A 25,546-nucleotide genomic window follows, 5' to 3' on the forward strand; every position below is an offset into this window, starting at 1 on the left:
AGGGCTGCACCTGTGCAGTCACTGCTAAAGGAACACACCAAAATCTCTCTCTGATCTCATCATCTCACACTCAGCCCCAAAGCCATCAATACACAAACTCTGTCAGGAGGTTCCTCTCCAGAAATGGGTGCTGAGTGCTGCTCTGTGGCTCTCCTGAAGGCTCAGGAAAGGGTTACCACGTGCTGGTTTTGGAGTGCAAAACAGAGAGCAAGAGCTGCCTTCTGAATTACTCAGCTCCAAGGATAAACATTAGCAGTACAAACAACATTCTTTTTGTAATAATAATATCACAAAAAGAACCATACTTTTCTTATGATTGTGCTTAACCCCCACTTGGTCGTGTATTGTATTTGTGGCAGGGAGGAATGATGAATCTGACTTCCTGTCCTCAGAAGGTTAATTTATTATTTTATGATACTGTATTATATTAAAGAATACTAAACTAAACTATGCTAAAGAATACAGAAAGGATACTTACAGAAGGTTAAAAAGATAATAATGAAACTTGTGACTCTCTCCCCAGAGTCTGACACAGCTTGACCCTGACTGGCTAATAAGTCAAAACAATTCACAAGAAACTAATGAAACAATCACCTGTTGGATAAATAATTTTCAGCCACATTCCAAAGCAGCAACACACGGGAGAAACAAATGAGATCATATTGTTTTCTTTTTTCTCTGAGGCTTCTCAACTTCTCAGGAGAAAAGTCTTGGGTAAAAGGAATTTTCAGAAAATATGAATGTGACAATCATACCACATTCCAAAACAGCAACACACAGGAGAAACAAATGAGATCATATTGTTTTCTTTTTTCTCTGAGGCTTCTCAACTTCTCAGGAGAAAAGTCTTGGGTAAAAGGAATTTTCAGAAAATATGAATGTGACAATCATGATCATTAAGTAGTTTTTTAAGTAGTTGAGTCACCTAGAAATTCGGAAACATTAACTTTTTCTGCTGACCAGGTTCAAGAGAGGAATAATGAAATACTGTGAGATGATCTCAATGGGAAGGGGATTTTTTTATCTCTACTTTTTCTTCCAGTTTCTCTGAGACAGTAGCTGAACCTCCCAGCCCACATGAGGCCCTTGGGAAACCACCTGAACCTGAAACCCCTGAGCAGCCTGTGCCTCCTCTAGCCCAGCGTGAGAAGAAAGCCCCTCGACCCCCAAAGAAGAAATACCAGAAAGCTGGGCTCTACTCTGATGTCTACAAAACAACAGAGTGAGTAAAACAGAGCAAAACTGCTCTCTGGTAATCCAGGGGAAACTCTCTTTTCACCTAGAGCCATAAAGAGCTGCCACTCTGAGTAGGTGAAACAAAACCATCAGCTTAATTGAAGCCTGTGGAGAATTAAGTGATGGTAATTGTCAGTGAGGATGTAAAATGTGACCCCAGTCAGAAGGCAGCCTCAAGCAGTCTGCACGTGTTTCTGGTTATCAGTTTGGAAGAAGGCAAGAGATTTATTCAAGATCTAAAAGGTCCTGGCAGTCCAGGTGCTGGGGGAGCTGGATGTGTGCAGGTTCTGAGCAGGATTTGAGCTCAGTGTGTGCAGAGAAGGGGTCATGAGGTCCCTGTTTTCACTGAGTGGTGACAACTGGGCATCTTCTGTGTGAGAGAATTTCAGCAATGCACCCAGTTCGTTTCACAGCTCAGTGAAGTTCATCTCTATTTTCTCTGAGATGTTTAGGGTAGAAAAATCCAGCATTTCTTTATTTTCCCACTGGTTCCTTTGCAGCCTGGTGTCCACTAGAATGTGGACACCTCCCTTGTAGTCACACATGTTTTCTAATGCCATCTGAACAAATCAGTTGAAGTCAGGAATTTGTGCTTCTGTTCCAATATCATCTGACACATTGAAAAGAGAGAAAATTTGGCACCTTCTCACTATGTCACAGACCACTCCAGAATGTTCCAGAGACCACTGGGAAATGCCAGTGCAGTTTATCAGCTGCTCCTGCTGCAGTCTCTGTCTGTAGTGAAGGAATCAATGAAAGGGTCAAGACTGAGGAAGAAGCAAAGCTCTCAGTCTGAGCAAAGTGAGGCCACTTGAGTTTTGTCTGTTTTGAAGAGATGTGTTAAACTTTGCCACTTGGATGATCTGTCACTGCTGTACACAGTTCACATCTCACAGTTTCATCTCTTGCCACAGAGGAGGAGCTGAGAGAGTCTTCTCCTTTTCTTTAGTGTAAATATTTGGAACTTGGAGTGTTCCTAAGTTGGAAGGGACCCACAAAGATCATGGAGTCCAGCTCCTGGCTGTGCACAGCCCAGCAACCCCACCCTGGTGCCTGAGCTGTGTCCAACCCCTCCTGCAGCTCTGGCTGTGCCCATTCCCTGGGGAGCCTGGGCAGTGCCATCACCCTCTGGGGGAAAATCCTTTTCCTAAATCCATCCTAAACCTCCCCTGGCCATTCCCTGGGGTGCTGGCCCTGCTCACACAGAGCAGAGGTTGGAGCTGCTCCTGCTCTGCTCTTCAGGGGGAAGTCACAAATCACACAGGGCTGGTTTGGCTTCCCTTTGCCTGTAGCTCCATGTGCTGAGTTCTTCCCTGCTCTGATACTGGCTTTGGGGTGAGCTGCTCTGGGCACCCTGTGCCAGGGCCTCCCCACCCTCACAGGGAAGAATTTCTTCCTAAGTATTTCCAGTTGTTGATATCTGTATCTCAGAATTTGTTTTCAGCTTACATTTTCCCTTTACTAAACAATAATATCACTTTTTGTATTCAGCCATCTTTCTGTTGCTTGTCCAGTTCTTAAAATAAATCCCTTAAAAAACTTCAGTAGGCTTCAGTATCATTTAATCTTTGGTATATTTAACATTTAGAAGTCTCCTTTGAATGTTGCAGGACTGCAGTTCTAAATATAACCACATCAGATTCTATTTCCCAAGGTTTGTTGCTGGCCAGGAGGAGATGTTTATAAACACCAGATTAGAGAGCTGCCACCTGCCTGACCCATACAACCATTCTAATTCCATTCTCCTATTTTTCTTTCTTCAAAGGCATGTCTCATTGCTTTTTTAACTTGGATTTCTGTTCTTTTTCCTGCCTTTCCTGATGAACAACCTCCTAAAGGGCAGCAGATGAATGTTTGCTCTTAGGAGAGCAGGGCTGTGCATGTGTCACGTGTCCAGTTCCTCAGCAGAACCCCCAGATACAACCTGCTGGTCCTCTTTTATTTGTGTAGCTTTGGTTATTACTTTTATATCACATGCAGGGCATTTAAAGTCAGTGGATGTTTATGGAGAAAAAACATTTATGGAGAAAAAACCCCTTGTGGGAGGGCTGGGATCAGTGTTAGACAGGCAGCCTGGAGAGCACTTCTTTGGCCATTTTTATTATTCCTCTTCTCCCTGATGCTCCAGACATTTGTGCCTTAACTAAAGCAGAAAATACAATTTTGCAAGTGCCAGATGATCCCTGGTGTGACATTTTGGTTCTGTCCCTGTTCTCCACAGCCCCAAGAGCCGCCTGATCCAGCTGAAGAAGGAGAAGCTGGAATACACCCCAGGGGAGCACGAGCACGGGCTCTTCCCAGCCCCTATCCACGTTGGTGGGTACCTCATCTCTATTTTCATTCTTGGGAGACAAATGTGGCACTGGGGGACCTTCTGCTTTTCTCTGGTTTTTAGCCCTTGCCAGGTCACTGGTGATTTTTGGCACATGAACTTTGCCAGCTCATTTCTCTGTGTTCCCCAGTTTATCTTGAGAGGCTTTTTTTAGCTTAAAACATTGCTCTTGATTTTTTTAGGTGTCAGAAAATACCATTCTAGTTGAGAATTTGCTTTAGCTGTGATAGTCCTTGGATGAAATGCAGAGCAATAGTCTCCAGCTCAAAGTAAAATTACAGCAGAATAGCCACAGACAGTTATGACCATTTAAATCCCAAAAGCTGAGCATGGAATGATAAATTCCCCTGTGTCCCCATGCACTTCATGGTGTCTGTCTTTACACAGGGAAAAAAGGGTGGAAGAGTTAAAAGCTTTGCTGTTATCTTTGGTTTTACTTCATCCCCATTTTTTGGTCTCGGGTAGGAAAAAAATGGGATTTAGGATTTAGGATTTCACAAAATCACGGAATGGTTTGGGTGGGAAAGGACCTTCCAGATCATCTTATTCCACCCTGTTCCATGGAATTCCATAGCCCAGGTTGCTCCAAACCCTGGCCTTGAACACTTCATAACCCAGGTCTGTCCCGTGTGCTCAGAGGGGATGGAGCTCAGGTTGCTGCTCCTGGGGCAGGGGGGATGGTCCAGAGCTCCACTGTTTGCAGCTCTCACCATTCCCCAGGTTCAACCTTGGTAGGATTGAGTAATTTCCTGATTCTCAGGTAATTGTTTCAGCTTTTGAAGTGCTGTGATTCTTGCTGCAAGTCCTGTCAGGCCCAGCAGGTTTGTGGAATTCAGGAATCTTTGTCCCATCAAACACAGTCACTGCTTTGTCTCCTGCAACTGAACTCTGGCTCCCTGCACAGCCAGGCAGAGCAGTTGGACAGATCTGTGAGAACCAGGAGCCACAAAACAGGTTTCAGAGCTGAAGGTGACAATTTAAATTCTTCAAGATGTTCCCTTGCTCAGCTCCTTTTTGAATGGGCTCATAAAACCAGGTTCTCCAGGTTCCCAACCCCACACTGTTGGTGCTGCCCTGCAGCTGCTGGGGTGCCTGGGGATGGTTTAACCCCAGAGCAGTGACCAGGACTGGGCTTCTGCCAGGGCACTGCACTGGTGCCACTCAGGGAGGGCTGGGGGGACCTTCCCTGTGCTGGGGGCACGGTGCCAGGGCACCTGAAAGAGCCTTTTGTTTGGCCTGCTGAGGTCATAGAAGTGAAAGCAAATTCCCAGCAGATTTAGCTCTTTCCTGGAACCTGCTAGGGATGAATAAGGCATTGAAAATGGAAAGTAATTTAGGGGTAAATTGTAAGGAAAACATTACCATTTTTATTTTCCAGTGGTGAGGGTATGCATGTGAATTTATATGAACCCGCAGAGCATTGCTGGAGGAGTATAAAGGCATTTGTTAACAGTTAGAAAAGCTGGGGGGAAAAAATCAGCTTGGGCCTGACACCTCATCTTAGGCACTGTGCTCCCTGCAGTCTGTGACACAGGATTCCAGCAAAATGATCAGAGAATGTTGAGTCTTGGCTGGAGCTAAGCAGTGTCAGCCCTCGGGACTGGTGTGAATGATGTAATGGCTCTGTGTCCTTTAGGGGTGACAGGGAATGAAAGAATGGAGCCAAAATCTGCAGTGAAAGCAGGAACTCCTGTCTAAAACGAGTTCCAGTTATTGCTGAAAATACAGATCCCCTTGAAGCCTTTCCAAAAAATCTAGGAATGTATTTGCCAAGTCTGAATTCATTCTTAAATCTCTTCTGGTAAAGGTCACGGGAACAGGCTGGGAGACTCTTTTCAAAACCGATTTGATTTCTTTGAGTACAATTTTGTGATTTACCAGTCTGCGTGGGCAGGGCAGGTCTTGCCGTGGGTGTTAAGGTCTTGGGTTGTGCACAGGAAAACTCAGGAGAACGTGTCAGTTTGAGGACAGGGCTGTGGTCAGTCCTGATAGGTGTTGTGGTCAGTCCTGGTAAGTGCTGGGGTCAGTCCTGGTAAATGCTGGGGTCAGTCCTGATAAGTGCTGTGGTCAGTTGTTTCAGGTGCTGGGGTCAGTTCTGTCAGGTGTTGTGGTCAGTCCTGATAAGTGCTGTGGTCAGTTGTTTCAGGTGCTGGGGTCAGTTCAGTCAGGTGTTGTGGTCAGTGCTGTCTGGGGTTGGCTGTGGTACCTTCCCAGGGTTGTGGTCAGTTGTTTCAGGTGTGGTCAGTGCTGTCCAGGGTTGTGGTCAGTTCTGTCCAGGGTTGGCTGTGGTACTGTCACAGGGTTGTGGTCAGTTCTGCCAGGTGCTGTGGTCACTTATTTCAGGTGTGGTCAGTGCTGTGGTCAGTGCTGTGGTCACTTGTCCCAGGTGTGGTCAGTGCTGTGGTCAGTGCTGTGATCACTTGTCCCAGGTGTTGTCAGTGCTGTGGTCAGTGCTGTGATCACTTATTCCAGGTGTGGTCAGTGCTGTGGTCAGTGCTGTGGTCACTTATTTCAGGTGTGGTCAGTGCTGTGGTCAGTGCTGTGGTCAGTGCTGTGATCACTTGTCCCAGGTGTGGTCGGTGCTGTGGTCAGTGCTGTGATCACTTGTCCCAGGTGTGGTCGGTGCTGTGGTCAGTGCTGTGATCACTTATTTCAGGTGTGGTCAGTGCTGTGGTCAGTGCTGTCCAGGGTTGCCCGTGGCAGGGTCTGACCCAGCTCCTCCCATCCCTCACTGCCCACAGAGTCCCCTCTGAGCAGGACCCAGTTCTGTGTCCTGGGGGTTCCCTGGGCCTGTCCTGACTTCCAGAATGTTCTCTGAGGCTGCTGCCCCTCTCCTTCCAGCCCTGCCAGAGCCTGGGAGCAGCTCCCACTCTCGGGATGTGTGTGTGAGTGTGTGCCCCTTACAAACCCTTTTGTGCTTTCAGGGAAGTACCTCAGACAAAAGAGAATCGACTTCCAGCTGCCTTACGACATCCTCTGGCAGTGGAAACACAACCAGGTAGGAGATAAAATGGCACTGGGGTTGCCAAAATTGGGATCAGAAGGAAACAGCAGCACTCAGGGGTTTGCCAGGATTGGGATCAGAAGGAAACAGCAGCACTCAGAGAGAGCCTGTTCACACATCCCAGCTGTGAGAGGGGATTTGCATGTGTATTTAATGTTGAAAATTCCCATTTTTCCATCTCCTGCAAAATAGCAACCCCGTGAGTTTCTGCCCTGACAGAAGTCATTAATTTGGCTGCAGACTTTTATTTTGGCAGTCTGTGTGGGGAGCTGCTTTCAGACACGCCTCGGGAGAATTGGGATGTACTGCCAGCAGCACTGAGAAATTTCAGGCTTTATTTTTCTTGGATCAATCCCAGCAGAGTGGAATTTATTTTTCACTTGCAAGCTGAAATTTTCATACTGAGGAAAGAAGAGAAACTGTTTAACAGTCTCGTTCTTTTTTAAAGAGCTTTAAATATGTGCAAGCTTAAAAATAGGATTTTTTTTATTGCCTGAGATGTTTTCACCAAGTGATTTACCACAGGATTTAAGGGAGAATCTCCCCTCAGATGTGGAAATGAGCAGGGCACATTCCCAGGTGCTGTGGCTCCAGCTGCTCTCCAACACCCCTGCAATCTGATCCTCAAGTCAGGAGCACTGGGGACATTTCCAGGACACTTTCTTGCCATATATTAACGATGGCCTGTCTCATCTGTTCCGTATTTTATAAGTAATAAATACATGGAATCTGTTTTCTTGACATTTTCCAGCTCTGCCTGGAATACTGGAGGGCCTTGCAGAGGAATTTCTCTGTGCAGGGGTGTGGAGATGTCTGGGCCACAGGAGTCACTGAGGGAAGGTTCTTAGTGCAGGAAATGTGTGTGAAATAGAGAATAATTGGAAAATATTCCTTAAAGCTTGTTTGACAGGCTGGAATATATATGAAATTATGAGTTGTAAGCTCCCCTTTCCCTTCCCATCATCTCCATCTGCAGAGAAGATGAATGCGCGTTTCTCAGGGCTCCCACCTGTACTCAGTTCTTACAGAATCCCAGAATCCTCTAGATTGCAAAAAACCCCTTAAGGTCATCGAGTCACTTGGGTAAATCAGCACCTTGATTTTTTTGTTTTCGCTTTTTTAAGCATTGGCACATGGTGATTCCACCAAAGCTGGTTTCTCCAGAGTAGGTATAAAGAATTCCTCTTCTTCTAAGCCCTGTTCAGAGGAGCCTGTCCTCAGGACAGCTGTTTGCCACATTGCTCTGGGCACACAGAATAAATAATGTGGTGAACAAACTGCTCCACTGTCTCAGCAAGCCCAAATTCTACTTATTCAGGACCTTTTTGGGACCTGTTTGTTAATGCAGTCTGAGCCTAGAGAAGAGAACACAGATTTCTAGTAATGATTGCAGAACAGTTGCCTATGTACAGAACATAATTTCCCTGATCCTTTTGAATAACAGATGCACTTATGCAATGTATTAAAATTTTCTTTCTCTTCCTTTCAGTTGTATAAAAAGCCAGATGTCCCACTTTATAAAAAAATCCGTTCCAGTAAGTAAAATCTTATTACTAAACTGTGATCACTGTGGAATTTTCATGTGACACCCTCCTTTCTGTCCTGCTCTTTGTCCTACCAAAGACACTTCCACCTGCTTTTTTTTATTTTACTGATTGGAATGAAAATACTGTCAATAAACAGCTCTGTTTTTTTACCTGAAAAGAATTATTTTCCCTGTTTGGGTTTGTTTTTTCTCTTTTTTAATTTTTTTTCTCTCCAGATGTCTATGTGGATGTCAAACCTCTGTCTGGCTACGAGGCCACCACCTGCAATTGTAAGAAGCCAGAGGATGACAGTGGGAAGGGCTGTGTGGAGGATTGCCTGAACAGGTTAGAAATGGATTATTTCTCATCATCTCCTGGGAATCACGTGTGTGAAATAAATAATTCTGTCATCTCCTTGAGCACACTTGTGCTGGGTGCACCCCAGCAGCAGAGGCATCATCACAGGGAGGGAAATTCTCAGCTGGACCCTCCTGGAGCAGCTCTGGCTCCCCCAGATTGTCACTGCTGGCCCCCCACACACACTCCCAGTTGCTCCCAGTCAGACCAGTTCCCTCCCAGCTGGACCCTCCTGGAGCAGCTCTGGCTCCCCCAGATTGTCACTGCTGGCCCCCCACACACACTCCCAGTTGCTCCCAGTCAGACCAGTTCCCTCCCAGCTCAGCCCCAGGCTCTGGCTCCTTCCAGCCCTGGGGTGGTGGAGCAGCCACAGGAGCTGCTCCAGGTCCCCCCCTGTGCTCGTGTCCCCCCCTGGGCTGTCCCCTGGGCTGGGCAGGGAATCAGTGTGTGCATTACCTCTTAAAAACAAGAAGCATTTTAGTTGTTGAATAACTTCTTTTATTGTAATTGATTTATTATTGATTCATACATGCATAATATATATAATACTGATTTTATATTGATTTATAAATTGATTTTTATATTGATTTATTGTTGATTTATATATCAATAGAAATCATTATATATAATTTATATACATTTTATATAGTTATATGTATAGTTATATAAATATATATAATTATATATAATTATATATGATATATTTATAGATTATTTTATATTTTATATAAATATATAATTTATATAAATTATTTCTATTTATATATTTATATACATTTTGTATTTATAATTATATATATTGTAAATAGTTTTATGTATTTATTTTTATATTTATAACTTATTTTATGTATTATTTATGTGATTGTATATTTATACCTTTATTTCATATTTATATCGATTCACTTTTTATTTTATTATTTTATTTACTATTTATTTTCTTATTATTTTCATATCTACATATTTGTATTAAAACATTTATTTATAGTTATAGCTAATTTTATTTATAGTTATATCTAATTATATATACTTTTATGTTTTATCAAATATATATTTTAAATTATATTTCTATCTTAATTTAATATATTTACTATAATTTTGTATTATATATATTTTATATATATATATACAATATATAATATTATATATAATATATTTATATATATAAATTTTATATTATATATATTATATATAATGCAATATATTAAATATAATATTTATATAAAATATGTATTATATATAATGTAATGCATATGTTATATATTTATATTATATATAGATATGTAATTATAATTATATAAATATTGTATATTATTTTATATATTTTTAATATATATATATATAAACTATGTATTATTTATGCAATGATTTCTGTATTTATATCTTGATTTCACATATCAATTTACTATTTATTTTATTTCCTGTTTCATTTATTGCTTACTTTCCTATCATTTTTACATTCCTGGTTTTACTCCGCACATGACAGCTCCCAGGGCCCCTTCCCTTCCCTTCACGCCGTTTCTCTTGCAGGATGATCTTCGCAGAGTGCTCCCCCAACACGTGTCCCTGCGGGGAGCAGTGCTGCAACCAGCGCATCCAGCGGCACGAGTGGGTGCAGTGCCTGGAGCGCTTCCGGGCCGAGGAGAAGGGCTGGGGCATCCGCACCAAGGAGCCCCTGAAGGCAGGCCAGTTCATCATCGAGTACCTGGGCGAGGTGGTCAGCGAGCAGGAGTTCAGGTACCACTGCTGCTGGGGCTGCGGCAGCAGGGGAGGCTCATCGGGGCTTTGGGGACACGGAGAGTGGAGCTCTGTGAACAGCTCCATGAACCCTGTGTGAACCCAGGGCAGAGACCCTTGGAATGAGCAACTTGCAATATTGGCGTCATAATTACATATTTTATGTATAATTTCATTTATATAATTTCATTTATATATGTAATTTTAGAGTATGGTTACATATTTTTTAGTAATTACAAATTCTACTCTAGGTCATGCATGTGTTGATTAGATTGGCAAATTCTAATTGGTCATGGTTGGGATATCCTCAGGAACAAAGGGGAGGATGAGGCTGAAAAGGAAGGTTTAGAATTCTGGGGTTTTGGTTTTGGTTAACCAGGTTTTTCTCAGCCCAGTATTGAGGGTGATTAGTGTTTAAAATTAATCATCTGCCCTTATAATTGCTAAATGCATTTAGCATGGAAGGCTCATAAATGATTTTTAGGGACACAGAGAGTTAAACTCTGTGTAAATCCAGTGTAGAGACCCTTGGAATGAGTAACTTGCAGTATTGGTGTCATAATTACATATTTTATAGGATAATTTCATTTATATATATATATATATACACACACAGATACATACATATATAATATATATATATATATAAATATTTATTTTATAATATAATTACATAATTTATAGTATAATATTTTATATATATTATATCTATTAATTTTATAGTATAGTTACGTTTTTTTATTAATTATTTATTTTCTAATAGAATTACATAATTTATGGTATAATATTTTTTATATATCTATTAATTTTATAGTATAGTTACATATTTTATAGTAATTATAAATTCTACTCTAGGTCATGCATGTGTTGATTGGATTGGGAAATTCTGATTGAAATTCTGATTTGTGGTTGGGATATCCTCAGGCAGGAACAAAAGAATGAGGGTGAAAAGGAAGGTTTAAAATTCTGGGGGTTTTGGTTAACCAAGTTTTTCCCAGTCCAGTATTGAGGGGTGATTGAAATGGATCATCTGCCTCATCTACCCTATAAATGCAAAATGCCACAAGTGATGGGATCTGAAATGAGAACTCTGCAGGATTTGGGCTGCACCAGGTGGAACTGGGGGGCAGAGTGGGGCTGGAAGGGGCAAGGGCTTCTGAAGAGAGATGTGAAAGAAAAAGAACAATGGAAACATTGAAGGAAAGAAATTGTCTTGTTAACTCTGTGGGATATTTGAGGTTGGAGGGATTGCTGCTCCCAGAGCTCCACAGAAGGCAGCTGCATTCTCCTCGTGCAGAGATAAGCTCTGACTCCTGTCCCTGTGCTCTTGTGGACATGGATGATTCCAGAACCTGCCCACTCCCCAGGAGGAGGCTGCTTGTGTACACGTGCATGCACAGACACCCCAAGGAATGTACACTTGCATTTTCTCCTCCATCCATTAAATGTGTACAAATAATCTGCAGAACCCAAAAGGGAGCATTCCACAAGAGCAAATTTCTAAATTCTAACCCAAGCTCTGTCAGTGGCCTTGACTTATAAAAATAGGTGAAAAATAGGTGCAATAATGGTTTTCCTCCATCTCTAGGTGCATGGTTCTATAAAATATAAAAGATTATCATTGCTTTTTCTTCAAAGCTGTCTTGGTTTGACAAATAATCTGCAGAACCCAAAAGGGAGCATTCCACAAGAGCAAATTTCTAAATTCTAACCCAAGCTCTGTCAGTGGCCTTGACTTATAAAAATAGGTGAAAAATAGGTGCAATAATGGTTTTCCTCCATCTCTAGGTGCATGGTTCTATAAAATATAAAAGATTATCATTGCTTTTTCTTCAAAGCTGTCTTGGTTTGACAAGACAGGTGTCTGCTGAGGAAGGCAGGAGCCTCCCCTGAAATGGAAAATGTAAACCCCCTCCCTCTGAATTGTTTTAATTTTGAAATTACGGGGCTCTCAGGCAAAGATATGGGAGCAGGAATAACAGTTCTTTATTAGGGAAGAAAATGTAAAAAAAAAAAAAAAAGATAAACAATGCAGTAATACAAAACAACCCTGCCAGAGTGAGAAGAGGAGCTGAGCCCCTGTGTGTCAGGGTGGTGGCACAGCCCCATCCCATGGGGGCTCAGCCCTCCTGCAGTGCCAGCTGTGGTTCTGCTGGAGCAGGGATCCTGCACAAGGCTGGAGTTTTCCTCTGCAGCTCCAGGGCTGCTGGAGATGGGCCTGGTGTTCCTCTGGGTATGCAGTGCAGGGGAAAGCTGCTCCTCTGGGAATGCAGGGGAGAAGAAAGCTGCTCATCTGGGATTATGGTATAATATTTTTTATATATCTATTAATTTTATAGTATAGTTACATATTTTATAGTAATTATAAATTCTACTCTAGGTCATGCATGTGTTGATTGGATTGGGAAATTCTGATTGAAATTCTGATTTGTGGTTGGGATATCCTCAGGCAGGAACAAAAGAATGAGGGTGAAAAGGAAGGTTTAAAATTCTGGGGGTTTTGGTTAACCAAGTTTTTCCCAGTCCAGTATTGAGGGGTGATTGAAATGGATCATCTGCCTCATCTACCCTATAAATGCAAAATGCCACAAGTGATGGGATCTGAAATGAGAACTCTGCAGGATTTGGGCTGCACCAGGTGGAACTGGGGGGCAGAGTGGGGCTGGAAGGGGCAAGGGCTTCTGAAGAGAGATGTGAAAGAAAAAGAACAATGGAAACATTGAAAGAAAGAAATTGTCTTGTTAACTCTGTGGGATATTTGAGGTTGGAGGGATTGCTGCTCCCAGAGCTCCACAGAAGGCAGCTGCATTCTCCTCATGCAGAGATAAGCTCTGACTCCTGTCCCTGTGCTCTTGTGGACATGGATGATTCCAGAACCTGCCCACTCCCCAGGAGGAGGCTGCTTGTGTACACGTGCATGCACAGACACCCCAAGGAATGTACACTTGCATTTTCTCCTCCATCCATTAGATGTGTACAAATAATCTGCAGAACCCAAAAGGGAGCATTCCACAAGAGCAAATTTCTAAATTCTAACCCAAGCTCTGTCAGTGGCCTTGACTTATAAAAATAGGTGAAAAATAGGTGCAATAATGGTTTTCCTCCATCTCTAGGTGCATGGTTCTATAAAATATAAAAGATTATCATTGCTTTTTCTTCAAAGCTGTCTTGGTTTGACAAGACAGGTGTCTGCTGAGGAAGGCAGGAGCCTCCCCTGAAATGGAAAATGTAAACTTCCTCCCTCTGAATTTTGAAATTAAGGGGCTCCCAGGCAGAGATATGGGAGCAGAAATAACAGTTCTTTTCTAGGAAAACTAAAAATACAAATGCAATAGTACAAACCAAAAAAAACCCCACTGCCAGAGTCAGAACATGCCCTGTCCCCCTGTGGGTCAGGGTGGTGGCACAGTCCCATCCAGTGGGGGCTCAGCCCTCCTGCAGTGCCAGCTGTGCTTCTGCTGGAGAAGATATTTCCCAGAGGGAGGATTGTTTGTGGAAGAGAGAAAGAGAACTGCATAATGAACAGCAGAGAGCTGCCCCATAGACAGGAGTAGAACACACACCCCATTTCCAAGTCAGGACAAAAACCCTCTCTGAGATGTGCTCTCACTGCCACTCCCCGTGTGCTGTGTGGGGACAGGCAGAGTGACAAGATTAACCCTTTGTTGCCCCACAGGAACAGGATGATTGAGCAGTACCACAACCACAGTGACCATTACTGCCTGAACCTGGACAGCGGCATGGTCATCGACAGCTACCGCATGGGCAACGAGGCTCGCTTCATCAACCACAGCTGCAACCCCAACTGTGAGATGCAGAAATGGTGAGGAAAGGGGTTCTGCTCCCTGCAGCACCCAGAGACAGAGCCGGTTCAGCTGAGCGAGTCAGATCTAAAAATAGGGAGGGGAGTTGTGGCATTCACATTCTCTGAACACAGAGAGACGTCATTCTCTCTCCCAGGATTTTTCCTGCAGAAGGCAGAGAAGTTCAAAGAAGAAAAAACAATTCTTGTCTCTACGTGCTGCTCTTGTTGTTTGGCATATGTGGAATATGTTATGGAGATTGTTTACCAAAAGTGATTTGTTGATTAGACACATTGGTATTTATTAGACACATCTGGTGATGGTTGTTTGGATTGATTGGCCTATTGGGTCAAAGCTGTGTGGGACTGTCTCAGACAGTCTTGGGTTTTTCTTTAGTCTCTCTTTAGTATAGTCTCTCTTTAGTATAGTATCTCTTTGGTATCTTTTTAGTACAGTATCTCTTTAGTATAGTATCTCTTTAATACAGTATAGTGTTAGTGTAATATTGTCACCATCATATGTTCTGGAAAAATCCCTTGCCCAGGATTTCTCTCCTGGGAAGCTGAGAAGCCTCAGAGAAAAAGGAAAGCAATATTATCTCCTCTGCTTCTCCTGTGTTTTGCTGCTTTGGAATGTGGTTTGGAGATTGTTTATCCAACAGGTGAATTGTTTTTACTTTTTGGGCAATCAGGGGCCAGAATTCCAGCACTTAGGAGGAAATACTGCTGAGGGATTTGTAGTGACTGATTTGCAGGGGAATGGCAGATGGTGGAACAGGAGACACTCTGTACATCAAAGTGGCTTGTGATTCCCAGATAATTCTAGATTTAAGCAATAGTAAAGTTTTACATTTGAAAATCCAACTCAAAATGAAATAATTGAAAAGACAGAGAGGATTCTGCCCTGCTCAGGGGAGACCCCTCCTGCAGAGCTGCCTCCAGGTCCCAGCACAGGATGTGGAGCTGCTGGAGTGGGTCTGGAGGAGGCACCAAATTAATTAGAGGGCAGGAGCAGCTCTGCTGTGAGCAAAGGCTGAGAGAATTGGGATTGCTTAGCCTGGAGAAGAGGAACTGCAAGTGACCTGATTGTGTCCTTCTGGTACCTGAAGGAGCTGCAGGAAAGGAGGAGAGACATCATTTACAAGGGCCTGGAGTGACAGGGCAAGGGGCAATGTCTTCCCACTGCCAGTTTAGATGGAATATTGGGAAGGAAAAGTTCCCTGTGAGGGTGGGGACACCATGTTAAATGTGGTGTTCACTTTTTAGCTTTCAAAGTTTATTGTAAGAGATAAATAAAAGAACCATTAAAAACTCCTTTTAACATTAGCCAGGGCACAGCAGAGGTGTTGCTGCCTGTCTCTAACACTGCCACTCTGTGCACAAAGATGATTTTATGTTGAATTTTGGGGGTATTTGACTGTATTTTGCCCTCAGGTCTGTGAATGGTGTGTATCGGATCGGGCTGTATGCCCTGAAGGACATGCCTGCTGGGACTGAGCTCACCTATGACTACAACTTCCACTCATTTAATGTTGAAAAACAGGTAAAAACCCCACTCTGAGACCTTGAAAAATCTCACTAAGCCCTAACAGTTCTGTAAGTGTAAAAATTAACAAAACCTGTCGTGTTGTATTAGGCAGAAAATGTTATTTTTAATATTGAGAGAGAATCTAGGCCTTTGGGGTTTATTGGATTTTTTCTTTTTCCTCAAAGCAACTCTGCAAATGTGGCTTTGACAAATGCAGAGGAATAATTGGGGGTAAAAGTCAGCGCATGAATGGACTCTCAAACAAAAGCAACCAGCCTGTGAGCACCCACAGAAGACCTGGGAGGTCGAAAGAGAAGAGGAAGTCAAAGCACAAACTAAAGAAGAGAGTAAGTAGGAAAGACAGAGTTTGGGTGGGTGAGGTTGATGGGAAATGAGTCTGTGCCACAGACCAAAAACTGGTGGTTTTATAAATTTTAAACTTGAAACAGAAACCCAAACTTGAAACAGAAATACAGTAGAGTACTGCTGCAGGTTCTGTCTCAGGGACTGCTTTGCTGAGTTCTTGGCACAGTTTTTCCTGTCTATCAGAAAAATCTTGTTTTCCAGAGGGGCCACATCCCTGAGGAACCCAGTGAAAGTGTGAACACCCCAACCAGGCTGACACCTCAGCTGCAGATGAAGCCCATGTCCAACAGGGAAAGGTAAGGGCTGATTTCAGGGGGATTTGCCTCAGAAATGGAGTTCTGGCAAATACTGATGTATTCTTGTAGAAGATGGGGCATCCTGAAACTGCTGAGGATGCAGCTTTTAGTTCTCCTTGAGCAGCCAGGCTGGAATTCCTCTCCACTAAGGAGAGAACACACAGGTTACACCTCTGAATAACCTCTGAATATCCAGCTGTTCCCCTACATTAAAAAATAAATTTTCCAGTAAATACCATGTTTTAGTTCTCCTTGAGCAGCCAGGCTGGAATTGCTCTCCACTGAGGAGAGAATGCACAGGTTACACCTCTGAATATCCAGCTTTTCCCTATGTTAAAGAATGAATTTTCCAATAAAAAGCCTCTTTGAGTTCTTGAGCAGCCTGGCTGGAATTCCTCTCCACTGAGAATGCACAGGTTACACCTCTGAACATCCAGCTTTTCCCCTACAGTAAAAAATAAATTTTCCAGTAAAAAGAGCTTCTTGACTAGCTCCCTAATCCCTGCAGGAATTTCGTGCTGAAACACCACGTGTTCTTGGTACGGAACTGGGAGAAGATCAGGCAGAAGCAGGAGGAGGTGAAGCACGTCAGCGACAGCATGCACAGCTCGTCTCTGTACACGCGCTGGAACGGGATCTGCCGCGACGACGGCAACATCAAATCAGGTGAGCCACTCAGCCACCCCGACACAAAGGGTTAAACTCTGTCAATCCACTCCTGGAATGAGTAACTTGCAACCTTGGTGTGTGTTTGTCTTGGTTTGACAAGGGAGGTGTCTGCTAAGGAAGGCAGGAATGGAAAATGTAACCCCCCTCCCTCTGAAGTAACATAATTTTGAAATTAAGAGACTCTCGGGCAAAGATATGGGAATAGGAATGACAAAATAAAGATACAAATGTAATAGTACAAACAGAAAGAACTACTGGCAGAGTCAGAGCAGGAGCTGAGCCCTGTGTGTCAGGGTGGTGGCACAGTCCCATTCCATGGGGGCTCAGCCCTCCTGCAGTGCCAGCTGTGCTTCTGCTGGAGCAGGGATCCTGCACAAGGCTGCAGTTTTCCTCTGCAGCTCCAGGGCTGCTGCAGATGGGCCTGCTCTCCCTCTGGGAATGCAGGGCAGGAAAAAGCTGCTCCTCTGGGAATGCAGTGGGCAAAGGCTGCTGTGCTGTTCCAGGCTCAGATTGGATCCACGCAGGAATGCTTGGCTAATGCCCTCGACACAGCATCTCCCCATGGGATGCTGGAATTGGATCAGCCCTGCAGGGACACTCAGTGGCCATGGACAGCAGAGATCTCCTGGAGGGAGGATTGGCTGTGGGAGAGAGAAAGAAAAAACTGCCCCAGCTCTGACAGATGGAAATGTTTTTGCTCTGCAGCTCCAGGGCTGCTGGAGATGGGCCTGCTCTCTCTCTGGGAATAACACTGCTCCCCTGGGAATGCAGGAGGCAAAGGCTGCTGGGGTGTCCCAAAGCTCAGATTGTATCCAGGTAGGAATGCTTGGCTCCTCCCCTGGGTGCAGCATCTCCCAATGGATGATGGAATTTTACCAGCCATGCAGGGACACTCACCCATTTTAATATTTGTGAAAAGCCAGTATTGTAGTATGTACCTATAACACATATCAGCTATTTCACTACTATGTCTAAACTTAGTTAAGGACAGAAATAAAAACCATATCTTTATAGCAAAGTTACTTTACCACCACACATACAGAATCCATTTTAATATTTGTGAAAAGCCAGTATTGTAGTATGTACCTATAACACATATCAGCTATTTCACTACTCTGTCTAAGCTTAATTAACAACAGAAATAAAAACCGTATCTTTATAACAAAGCTGCTTTAACACCATGGATATAGAATCCATTTTAATATTTACAAAAAGCCAATATTATAATATGTATTTATAACACATACTTATATCAACTATTTCACTTATATCAGCTATATTTCACTAGTATGCCTAACCTTAATTAACACCAGAAATAAAAACTCTTTAACAAAGTTACTTTAACACCCCATATATAGAATCCATTTTAATATTTGCAAAAAGCCAGTATTATAATGTGGATCTATAACACATGTCAGCTATTTCACTTATATCAGCTATATTTCACTAGTATGCCTAACCTTAATTAACACCAGAAATAAAAACTCTATAACAAAGTTACTTTAACACCATAACACCAAAGTTACTTTAACACATATAGAATCCATTTTAATATTTGCAAAATGCAATATTAGAATATGGATCTATAACACATATCAGCTATTTCACTACTATGTCTAACCTTAATTAACGACAGAAATAAAAACCGTATCTTCACAACAGAGTCACTTTAACACTACACATCCAGAACCCATTTACTATTTGCAAGAAGCCAGTGTTATCCCGTGTGTGTGTAACGTGGAGGTGACCCTGTGTGCCTCTCTCAGATGTGTTCATGACCCAGTTCTCGGCGCTGCAGACGGCGCGCTCGGTGCGGACGCGGCGCTTGGCGGCGGCCGAGGAGAACCTGGAGGTGGCTCGCGCCGCCCGCCTGGCTCAGATCTTCAAGGAGATATGTGACAGCATCATAGCCTACAAAGGTGAAGGTGATTCTCTTTTAAAAAATCTCACTGGGTGTGTTTTCAGCCTCTGGAGATGGGCTCTGTGAATAGGAAATGCTGGAAAAACACAGGGTGTTAAATAACTCCTGTTTTTTAAAATTTCTTCCCTTACCAAGAATCACTTTGCTTTAGCCTCAACCCCCTGCTTTACAACCAGAATCTGCAGATGTTGATTTTTCAGAATTCCAGAAAAAATCAGAAACTGTCATCCTTGTTTTACCTGCACTGCAGTTACAGGCACCAACATCTAGAAATGCAGAAACATTTCAATTCCCTGTGGCTCAGATAACAGAAAAGCCTTTTTTAACCCAGATTGATTGTTGTAATTTACTTTTCTTTGGAAGTTTCACTCCAGTGATGTCACTAAGCTCTGTTCCTGTTGCAGACTCCTCCAGGCAGGCGCTGGCAGCTCCTCTCCTGAACCTGCCCCCAAAGAAAAAGTAAGTTCTGCCTTCCCAGAGCTGCTTTCTCTGATGGATCTGCACAGTGGGAATTGCTGCTGAGCCTGACGTTGTGCCAACATTCCTGTTGTAGAAATGCAGACTATTACGAAAAGATCTCTGACCCCTTGGACCTCGCCACGATTGAGAAGCAGATCCTGACTGGTTACTACAAAACTGTGGAAGCTTTTGATGGGGACATGCTGAAGGTCTTCAGGAATGCAGAGGTGAGGCTCTGTCTGGCCTGAAAGCTGCTCCTTACAGCTGCTCCTTACTACAGCAGCTCCTTAGGGCTTTTTTGTATTTGTATTGAGATTTTGTATCTCTTGGGATTGGTGAAGCTTCCTTGATTTAGGTTCAGTTCCATGAGGGGTTAATTTTTCTGTTTCTTTCTCAGTTTTTCTCTGTGTATTTTTCTGTGCCCTCCTTTAATGGTCTTACAGGAGTAAACGAAGAATTTTATTCTGGAGGAAGAGAACTTGTGCTGATCCATTCCTGGTGAGGGCTCAGTAGCAAATCATGAGCGCCGTAGGTCACAGAGGAGGTCAAGGACACTCATGAATAGCTGATCTAAAGAAATTTTAATTCCTTTTTGGAAGGGGTACCCTGTTTTTCAGTATGAGATGTCATTGAATCACAGGTTCATGGAATGGTTTGGGCTGGAAGGGACCTTAAAGCTCATCCCATTCCACCCCTTGCCATGGACATGACACCTTCCACTGTCCCAGGCTGCTCCAAGCCCTGTCCAGCCTGGCCTGGACACTACCAGGGATGCAGCGGCAGCCACAGCTTCTCTGGCCACCTCTGCCAGGGTCTCCCCACCCAAACAGGGAAGAATTCCCACCATATATCCATCCTAAATTCTCTCTTTTCCAGTCTGAACCCATTCCCCTTGTCCTGTCACTCCAGTTCCTGGTGAACAGTCCCTCTCCAGCTTCCCTGGAGCCCCTTCAGGCCCTGCAAGGTCTGAGGTCTCCACACAACCTTCTCTTCTCCAGGCTGAACATTTTCAGCCTGGCTCCAGTCCCCTCAGCAACTTCGTGGCTTCCTCTGGACCTGCTCCAGTGTTTCCATGTCCTTCTTACACTGGGGGCCCTGGAACTGGACACGGCGCCTTCAAGAGAGCAGAGCAGAGAGGAAGAATCCCTTTCCTTGATCTGCTGCCCATGTTTCTTTGGATACAGCCCAGGACAGGAGTGTTTTCTGGGCTGTGAACACACAGGGCCAGGGCACGTTGAGTTTTTGGTCACCTATCACCCCAAATCCTCCTCCCGGGGCTGCTCTCAGTTCCTCCCCTGCCTGTGTCACATCCATGCACCTGAGCTTTTTTGGGTTTTTTGGTGATTTTTGCAGAAATACTACGGCAGGAAGTCCCCAACAAGGCCGGACGTGTGCCGGCTGCATCTGCAGCCTACTGGTATTCTGGCCGTGGTCATGAGGGACCTGGAAAGGCCACCAGGCCTCCCAGGTGTGCACAGGACAGGAGCTAAACAGGACAGGACTGGGAAATAAAGCTTTTTTTGGGTTTTTTGTGATTTTTACAGAAGTACTATGGCAGGAAGTCCCCAACAGGGCGGGACGTGTGCCGGCTGCGCAAGGCCTACTGGTACTCTGGCCAGAGTCATGAGTGTGATGGAGAGGCCACCAGGCCTCCCAGGTGTGCACAGACAGGAGCTAAACAGATCAGGACTGGGAAATAAAGCTTTTTTGGGGTTTTTTTGTGTTTTTTGCAGAAATACTACGGCAGGAAGTCCCCGACGGGGCGGGACGTGTGCCGGCTGCATCTGCAGGACAGGAGCTAAACAGATCAGGACTGGGAAATAAAGCTTTTTGGGGTTTTTTTGTGTTTTTTGCAGAAATACTACGGCAGGAAGTCCCCAACAAGGCCGGACGTGTGCCGGCTGCATCTGCAGCCTACTGGTATTCTGGCCATGGTCATGAGGGACCTGGAGAGTCCACCAGGCCTTCCAGGTGTGCACAGACAGGAGCTAAACAGATCAGGACTGGGAAATAAAGCTTTTTTGGGTTTTTTTGTGTTTTTTGCAGAAATACTACGGCAGGAAGTCCCCGACGGGGCGGGACGTGTGCCGGCTGCGCAAGGCCTACTACAACGCGCGGCACGAGGCCTCGGCGCAGATCGACGAGATCGTGGGCGAGACGGCGAGCGAGGCCGACAGCAGCGAGACCTCGGTGTGCGACAAGGACAACGGGCACGAGAAGGACGAGGACGTCATCCGCTGCATCTGCGGCCTCTACAAGGACGAGGGGCTCATGATCCAGTGTGAAAAGTGCATGGTGAGCATGGAGGTGTTGCTGGGTCTTGGGTCTTCAGAGACGTGAGCTGCTGTGGGTTGCTGTAAAGTTGTTTATTTCATGAATACATCAGTCTCGAAGGCAAAGACGCTTCTGTTGCATGGAGATCTTGTCTGTTTGCTGACGTGGTGTGAAATAGTTCATAGAATATCTTGACTTTTCTGTGTGACGCTTATTTTCTTGCTTTCCTTAATATTTGTTGAGAAAAATGCAGTTTGCAGCTATAATCTGTGCCAGGATTTTGTGATTGGGATGTACCTGATTTTCCAGGTGTGGCAGCACTGTGACTGCATGGGTGTGAACTCGGACGTTGAGCACTACCTGTGTGAGCAGTGTGAACCTCGAGCTGTGAACAGGGTAAAACAAAACTCTCCTTCCTATTACTCTTACAAAACTACAGCAGCTCCTTAGAGGTTTGTTTTCTATTTGTGTTTTGAATTTTGTTTTGGGATTGGTGGAGCTTCCTTGATTTAGGTTCAGTTCCATGAGGGGTCAGTTTTTCTCTGTTTTTTCTCTGTTTTTTTCTCAGTTTTTCTCTGTGTATTTCCATAGGGTGGTGTGGAAATCAGAAACATAGAAACCTTAACAGGCTCAAGAGGGTTTGATTTGTAGCCTTAGAAGAAGCCTAAATTGATATGAAAGCAAAATACCCAAACATTGAATAGAAAAAACATAAACTTAGGGTTCTGTAGTTGTAAGTAAGAATATACTTTAAGTAAGAAAATATATACCTATATTACATATATATACACATATATGGATTAAAAAACATATATAATATATATCATCTTAATTAAGATGATAAAAAGTTTTGTATTATAGTAATAATGTAATTGTATAAAATAAGCTAAAATTTAGATGTTATAATAAAAACATATGTAATATGTTACATATTACATACATGTAGTAAGACCTTATTAGACAAAAATATCCACATTACAATAAAAATAAATAAAAGTGATAAATCAAAAAAACCAAAATAAACTCTATAACATCATCCTGTTAGGTCAGAATGTTATATAATACCTTATAAACAAAAAGCCTATAACCAACTACTTCCAATCTTATAAATCTCACAGCTCCCTTTCTTTTTTCCCTGCAGGAGGTTCCCATGATCCCTCGGCCCCACTATGCCCAGCCTGGCTGTGTTTATTACATCTGCCTCCTGAGGGATGATCTGCTGCTCCGCCAAGGTAGGTGCTGCCTCTGGGGCCAGCAGTGTGCAGGGAGCTCTGGCATCTCCCTGTCAAAAATGCTTCCATTTTTCACAAGTGGAAGCTGCCACTAGTGGCATCACTCTGTCAAAAATGCTTCCATTTTTCCCAAATGGAAGCTGCCACTTGTGGCAAAAATACTTCTGTTTTTCCCAAGTGGAAGCTGCCACTTTTGGCAAAAATACTTTCATTTTTCACAAGTGGAAGCTGCCACTTGTGGCATTACCCTGTCAAAAATACTTTCATTTTTCACAAGTAATTGATAACACCAAATATCCATGGAAAGCAAACAGCCATAACTACACATATGCAAAAACAGAGGAAAAAATAGCAAAAACAGCCCCCAGGAGTCATTGTAATTTAATGGAAGCATGAGAAGAAAATGTTCTCCCTGAGTCAAAAATGCAAAGGGAGTATCAGAAATTGTTATGCACAAAACAGCAGAGTGGTTGTGCCCTTCTGTAACTCCTGGGGTGTCTGCCTGCCCTGTGCTGCTCTGACATCCCACTGCACAGAGGATCTCACTGCCTGGAAAAACAAGGATAACAGGGATAATCTGATCTGGGTCATCTTTTCTGAGGACAGAGTCTGCCCAGGTGATTTGGAGGGTGAGTGATGAAGGTCTGTGAAATGTGGCTCAGGAAGGTGCAGAAATGAGGGGACAAACAGAAATCAGCTGGCAACAGTTAAACTCTAGGAAGGATTTTTTTACAGAATCATGACTGGACTGTGGCAAGCTTTGCCACAGGAGGGTGGAGAGGTCAGAGTATAAATGGTTCCAAAAAAGATTAGACAAATACTGGGAAGAAGGATTAATCCCCAAAGCTGTAGCCTTTGGCTCTGAAAGTCCATAAACAGCAGGAAGGCAGGGACAGCACAGGGAGGCTTTTCCTTGGCTTGCCTGTTCTGTGCTTTCTGCTCCTGAGCAGCTGCTGCTGCCAGCCAGAACATTCTGCTGTGTGACCTCTGCTCCTGCCCAGGGGAGCTTTTATGACTTGGGACCTCCCAGGTTTAGGTCATTTTTAGGTAAATAACAGAAGAAGTGGAATCTCTTCCCAGCCCTGGAAATGCTTAAGGCCAGGTGGGATAGAGCTCTGAGCAGCTTGGTCAAGTGGGAGATATCTCTGCACATGGCAGGCGGGTGGGTCTGGATGGTCTTTAAAATCCTTTCCAACCAAGGTCATTCTGGGATTTCACAGGTCAGAGCAGAGAAATTAAGGAGTGAATTCTTTTATGGGGCAAAATGAATCAATTTAAGCTTAGGGGTTGTCCTTGGGAAACACTTTTTGATTGCCAGCGGTGCCAGTTTGTTCAGTCCTTTTTGCATTCTGTTTACCTTTCCTGAGCTCTACATCTCATTGGAATTCTGCTGGAATAACCAAAGGCTTGGGGCTTCTCAGGACAGGATTTATTTTCTTAATAGTAACCTCCTCTCTAAGTATCTTTTCTGTCACAGATTTATTGCGGCCACCACTAATTCCTACACCTTTTCCTAATCATGACTGGCATGTTTACATGTCCTGTGGTTTGTCATGGTTTTGATCCCTTACAGGTTGGGGTTTTCAGTCTGGACATGGAAAGTTGGGGGTAGTTTTTCTGTAAAGCTTCTGTTAAAAACATCTGAGTGCTCTTGGCAGGTTCTGCAGTGGGTTTGTGTCATTCCTTACAGTCCAGCATTAGGCTGAGTTCATTTCAATGATTATAAACATTTGAAGGAGCTGGGGTTGTTTAGCCTGGAGAAGAGCAGGCTTAGAGGTGACCTTATTGCTCTCTACAACTTCGTGAAGGGAGGCTCTAGACAGGTGAGGGTCAGTCTCTGCCACCAGGCAGCAACTGACAGAATCAGAGGACACAGTCTCAAGCTACCTCAGGGAAGGGATAGTTTGCATCTTAGGAAAATACGTTTCACTGAAAGGGTAATAAAGTACTGGAATGCTCTTCCAGGGAGGTGGTGGAATCCCCATCTCTGGGTGTGTTTAAAAAAAGCTGGACATGGCAATTGGTGCTAGAGTCAAGTTGAGGTGTGAGGGCACAGGTTGGACCTGATGATCTTCGAGGTCTCTTCCAACCTCACTATTCTGTGATTATTTCCCGTGGTTCTGCTGTGCTGGGCTCAGGCCAGGCTCTTCACAGGTGTGTCCTTTGTGTCCCTGGACAGGTGACTGTGTGTACCTGATGAGAGACAGCCGCAGGACCCCCGACGGGCACCCGGTGCGGCAATCCTACCGCCTGCTGTCCCACATCAACCGCGACAAGCTCGACATCTTCCGCATCGAGAAACTCTGGAAAAACGAGAAGTATGTGCCAGAAACCCTTTGGGTTTGAGCCAGAAACCCCTTGGCCTGCCTGCCAAAGCACAGGAATTTCTTGGAAGTCTCGCCTTAAGGATGCAGGAATGAGCAAGGTGCAAGTGCAGAGGTTGGGAGTTCCCAGCTGGAGCTTGTGCTCCGCAGCTGCGCAGTGGAAGCGTGTGAGGTTGGAGGTGTAAGCAAAGGGTCAGAGATAGAAATGGATGGATTTCTGTCAGAGCCCAGGACATTCCTCTGACTGCCCTGGATGACTTGAGATCCTGGCAAGGGGCTCAGAGACCTTGGAACAGAGTCAAAACCACTGTGCCTTTGATTTTAGCCCATGGAAAAAATTACCAGCTTTGAGTGAAGATTTACAAGCCACAAGAGTTCGACAAGAATGATAGTTAATTTGTCACAGGGTGAGAAAGTAAAATTTTGGGGGTTTTAGAATTTTTAGAATGAGGGTTCAAGAGGCAAGATGGAGGAATCTGGGCATGT

At 44.0% G+C, this 25,546-nt stretch overlaps 1 protein-coding gene across 6 annotated transcripts in view; it reads left to right on the forward strand.

Moving 5' to 3' along the window:
• Nucleotides 1-25,546, forward strand: part of ASH1L (ASH1 like histone lysine methyltransferase) — a 62,942-nt gene that overhangs the window by 30,598 nt on the left and 6,798 nt on the right. For 4 of the 6 annotated variants that reach the window (XM_039702199.1, XM_039702201.1, XM_039702202.1 and 1 more), the window contains 18 exons: nucleotides 1,043-1,222; nucleotides 3,458-3,552; nucleotides 6,493-6,566; nucleotides 8,062-8,107; nucleotides 8,335-8,443; nucleotides 9,983-10,189; nucleotides 13,866-14,012; nucleotides 15,426-15,534; nucleotides 15,705-15,866; nucleotides 16,087-16,181; nucleotides 16,690-16,847; nucleotides 18,617-18,775; nucleotides 19,176-19,230; nucleotides 19,325-19,457; nucleotides 21,277-21,525; nucleotides 21,814-21,900; nucleotides 22,646-22,736; nucleotides 24,916-25,054. In XM_039702199.1, the coding sequence (XP_039558133.1) occupies nucleotides 1,043-1,222; nucleotides 3,458-3,552; nucleotides 6,493-6,566; nucleotides 8,062-8,107; nucleotides 8,335-8,443; nucleotides 9,983-10,189; nucleotides 13,866-14,012; nucleotides 15,426-15,534; nucleotides 15,705-15,866; nucleotides 16,087-16,181; nucleotides 16,690-16,847; nucleotides 18,617-18,775; nucleotides 19,176-19,230; nucleotides 19,325-19,457; nucleotides 21,277-21,525; nucleotides 21,814-21,900; nucleotides 22,646-22,736; nucleotides 24,916-25,054 (2,295 nt within the window). The remainder of the gene's footprint in view (nucleotides 1-1,042; nucleotides 1,223-3,457; nucleotides 3,553-6,492; nucleotides 6,567-8,061; nucleotides 8,108-8,334; nucleotides 8,444-9,982; nucleotides 10,190-13,865; nucleotides 14,013-15,425; nucleotides 15,535-15,704; nucleotides 15,867-16,086; nucleotides 16,182-16,689; nucleotides 16,848-18,616; nucleotides 18,776-19,175; nucleotides 19,231-19,324; nucleotides 19,458-21,276; nucleotides 21,526-21,813; nucleotides 21,901-22,645; nucleotides 22,737-24,915; nucleotides 25,055-25,546) is intronic. The other 2 variants (XM_039702204.1, XM_039702200.1) reach the window with 2 other exon arrangements.

This window comes from Passer montanus, unplaced genomic scaffold, assembly GCF_014805655.1.
Source record: "Passer montanus isolate IOZ18808 unplaced genomic scaffold, ASM1480565v1 scaffold154, whole genome shotgun sequence".
In the NCBI taxonomy this organism is placed as follows: Eukaryota; Metazoa; Chordata; class Aves; order Passeriformes; family Passeridae; genus Passer; species Passer montanus.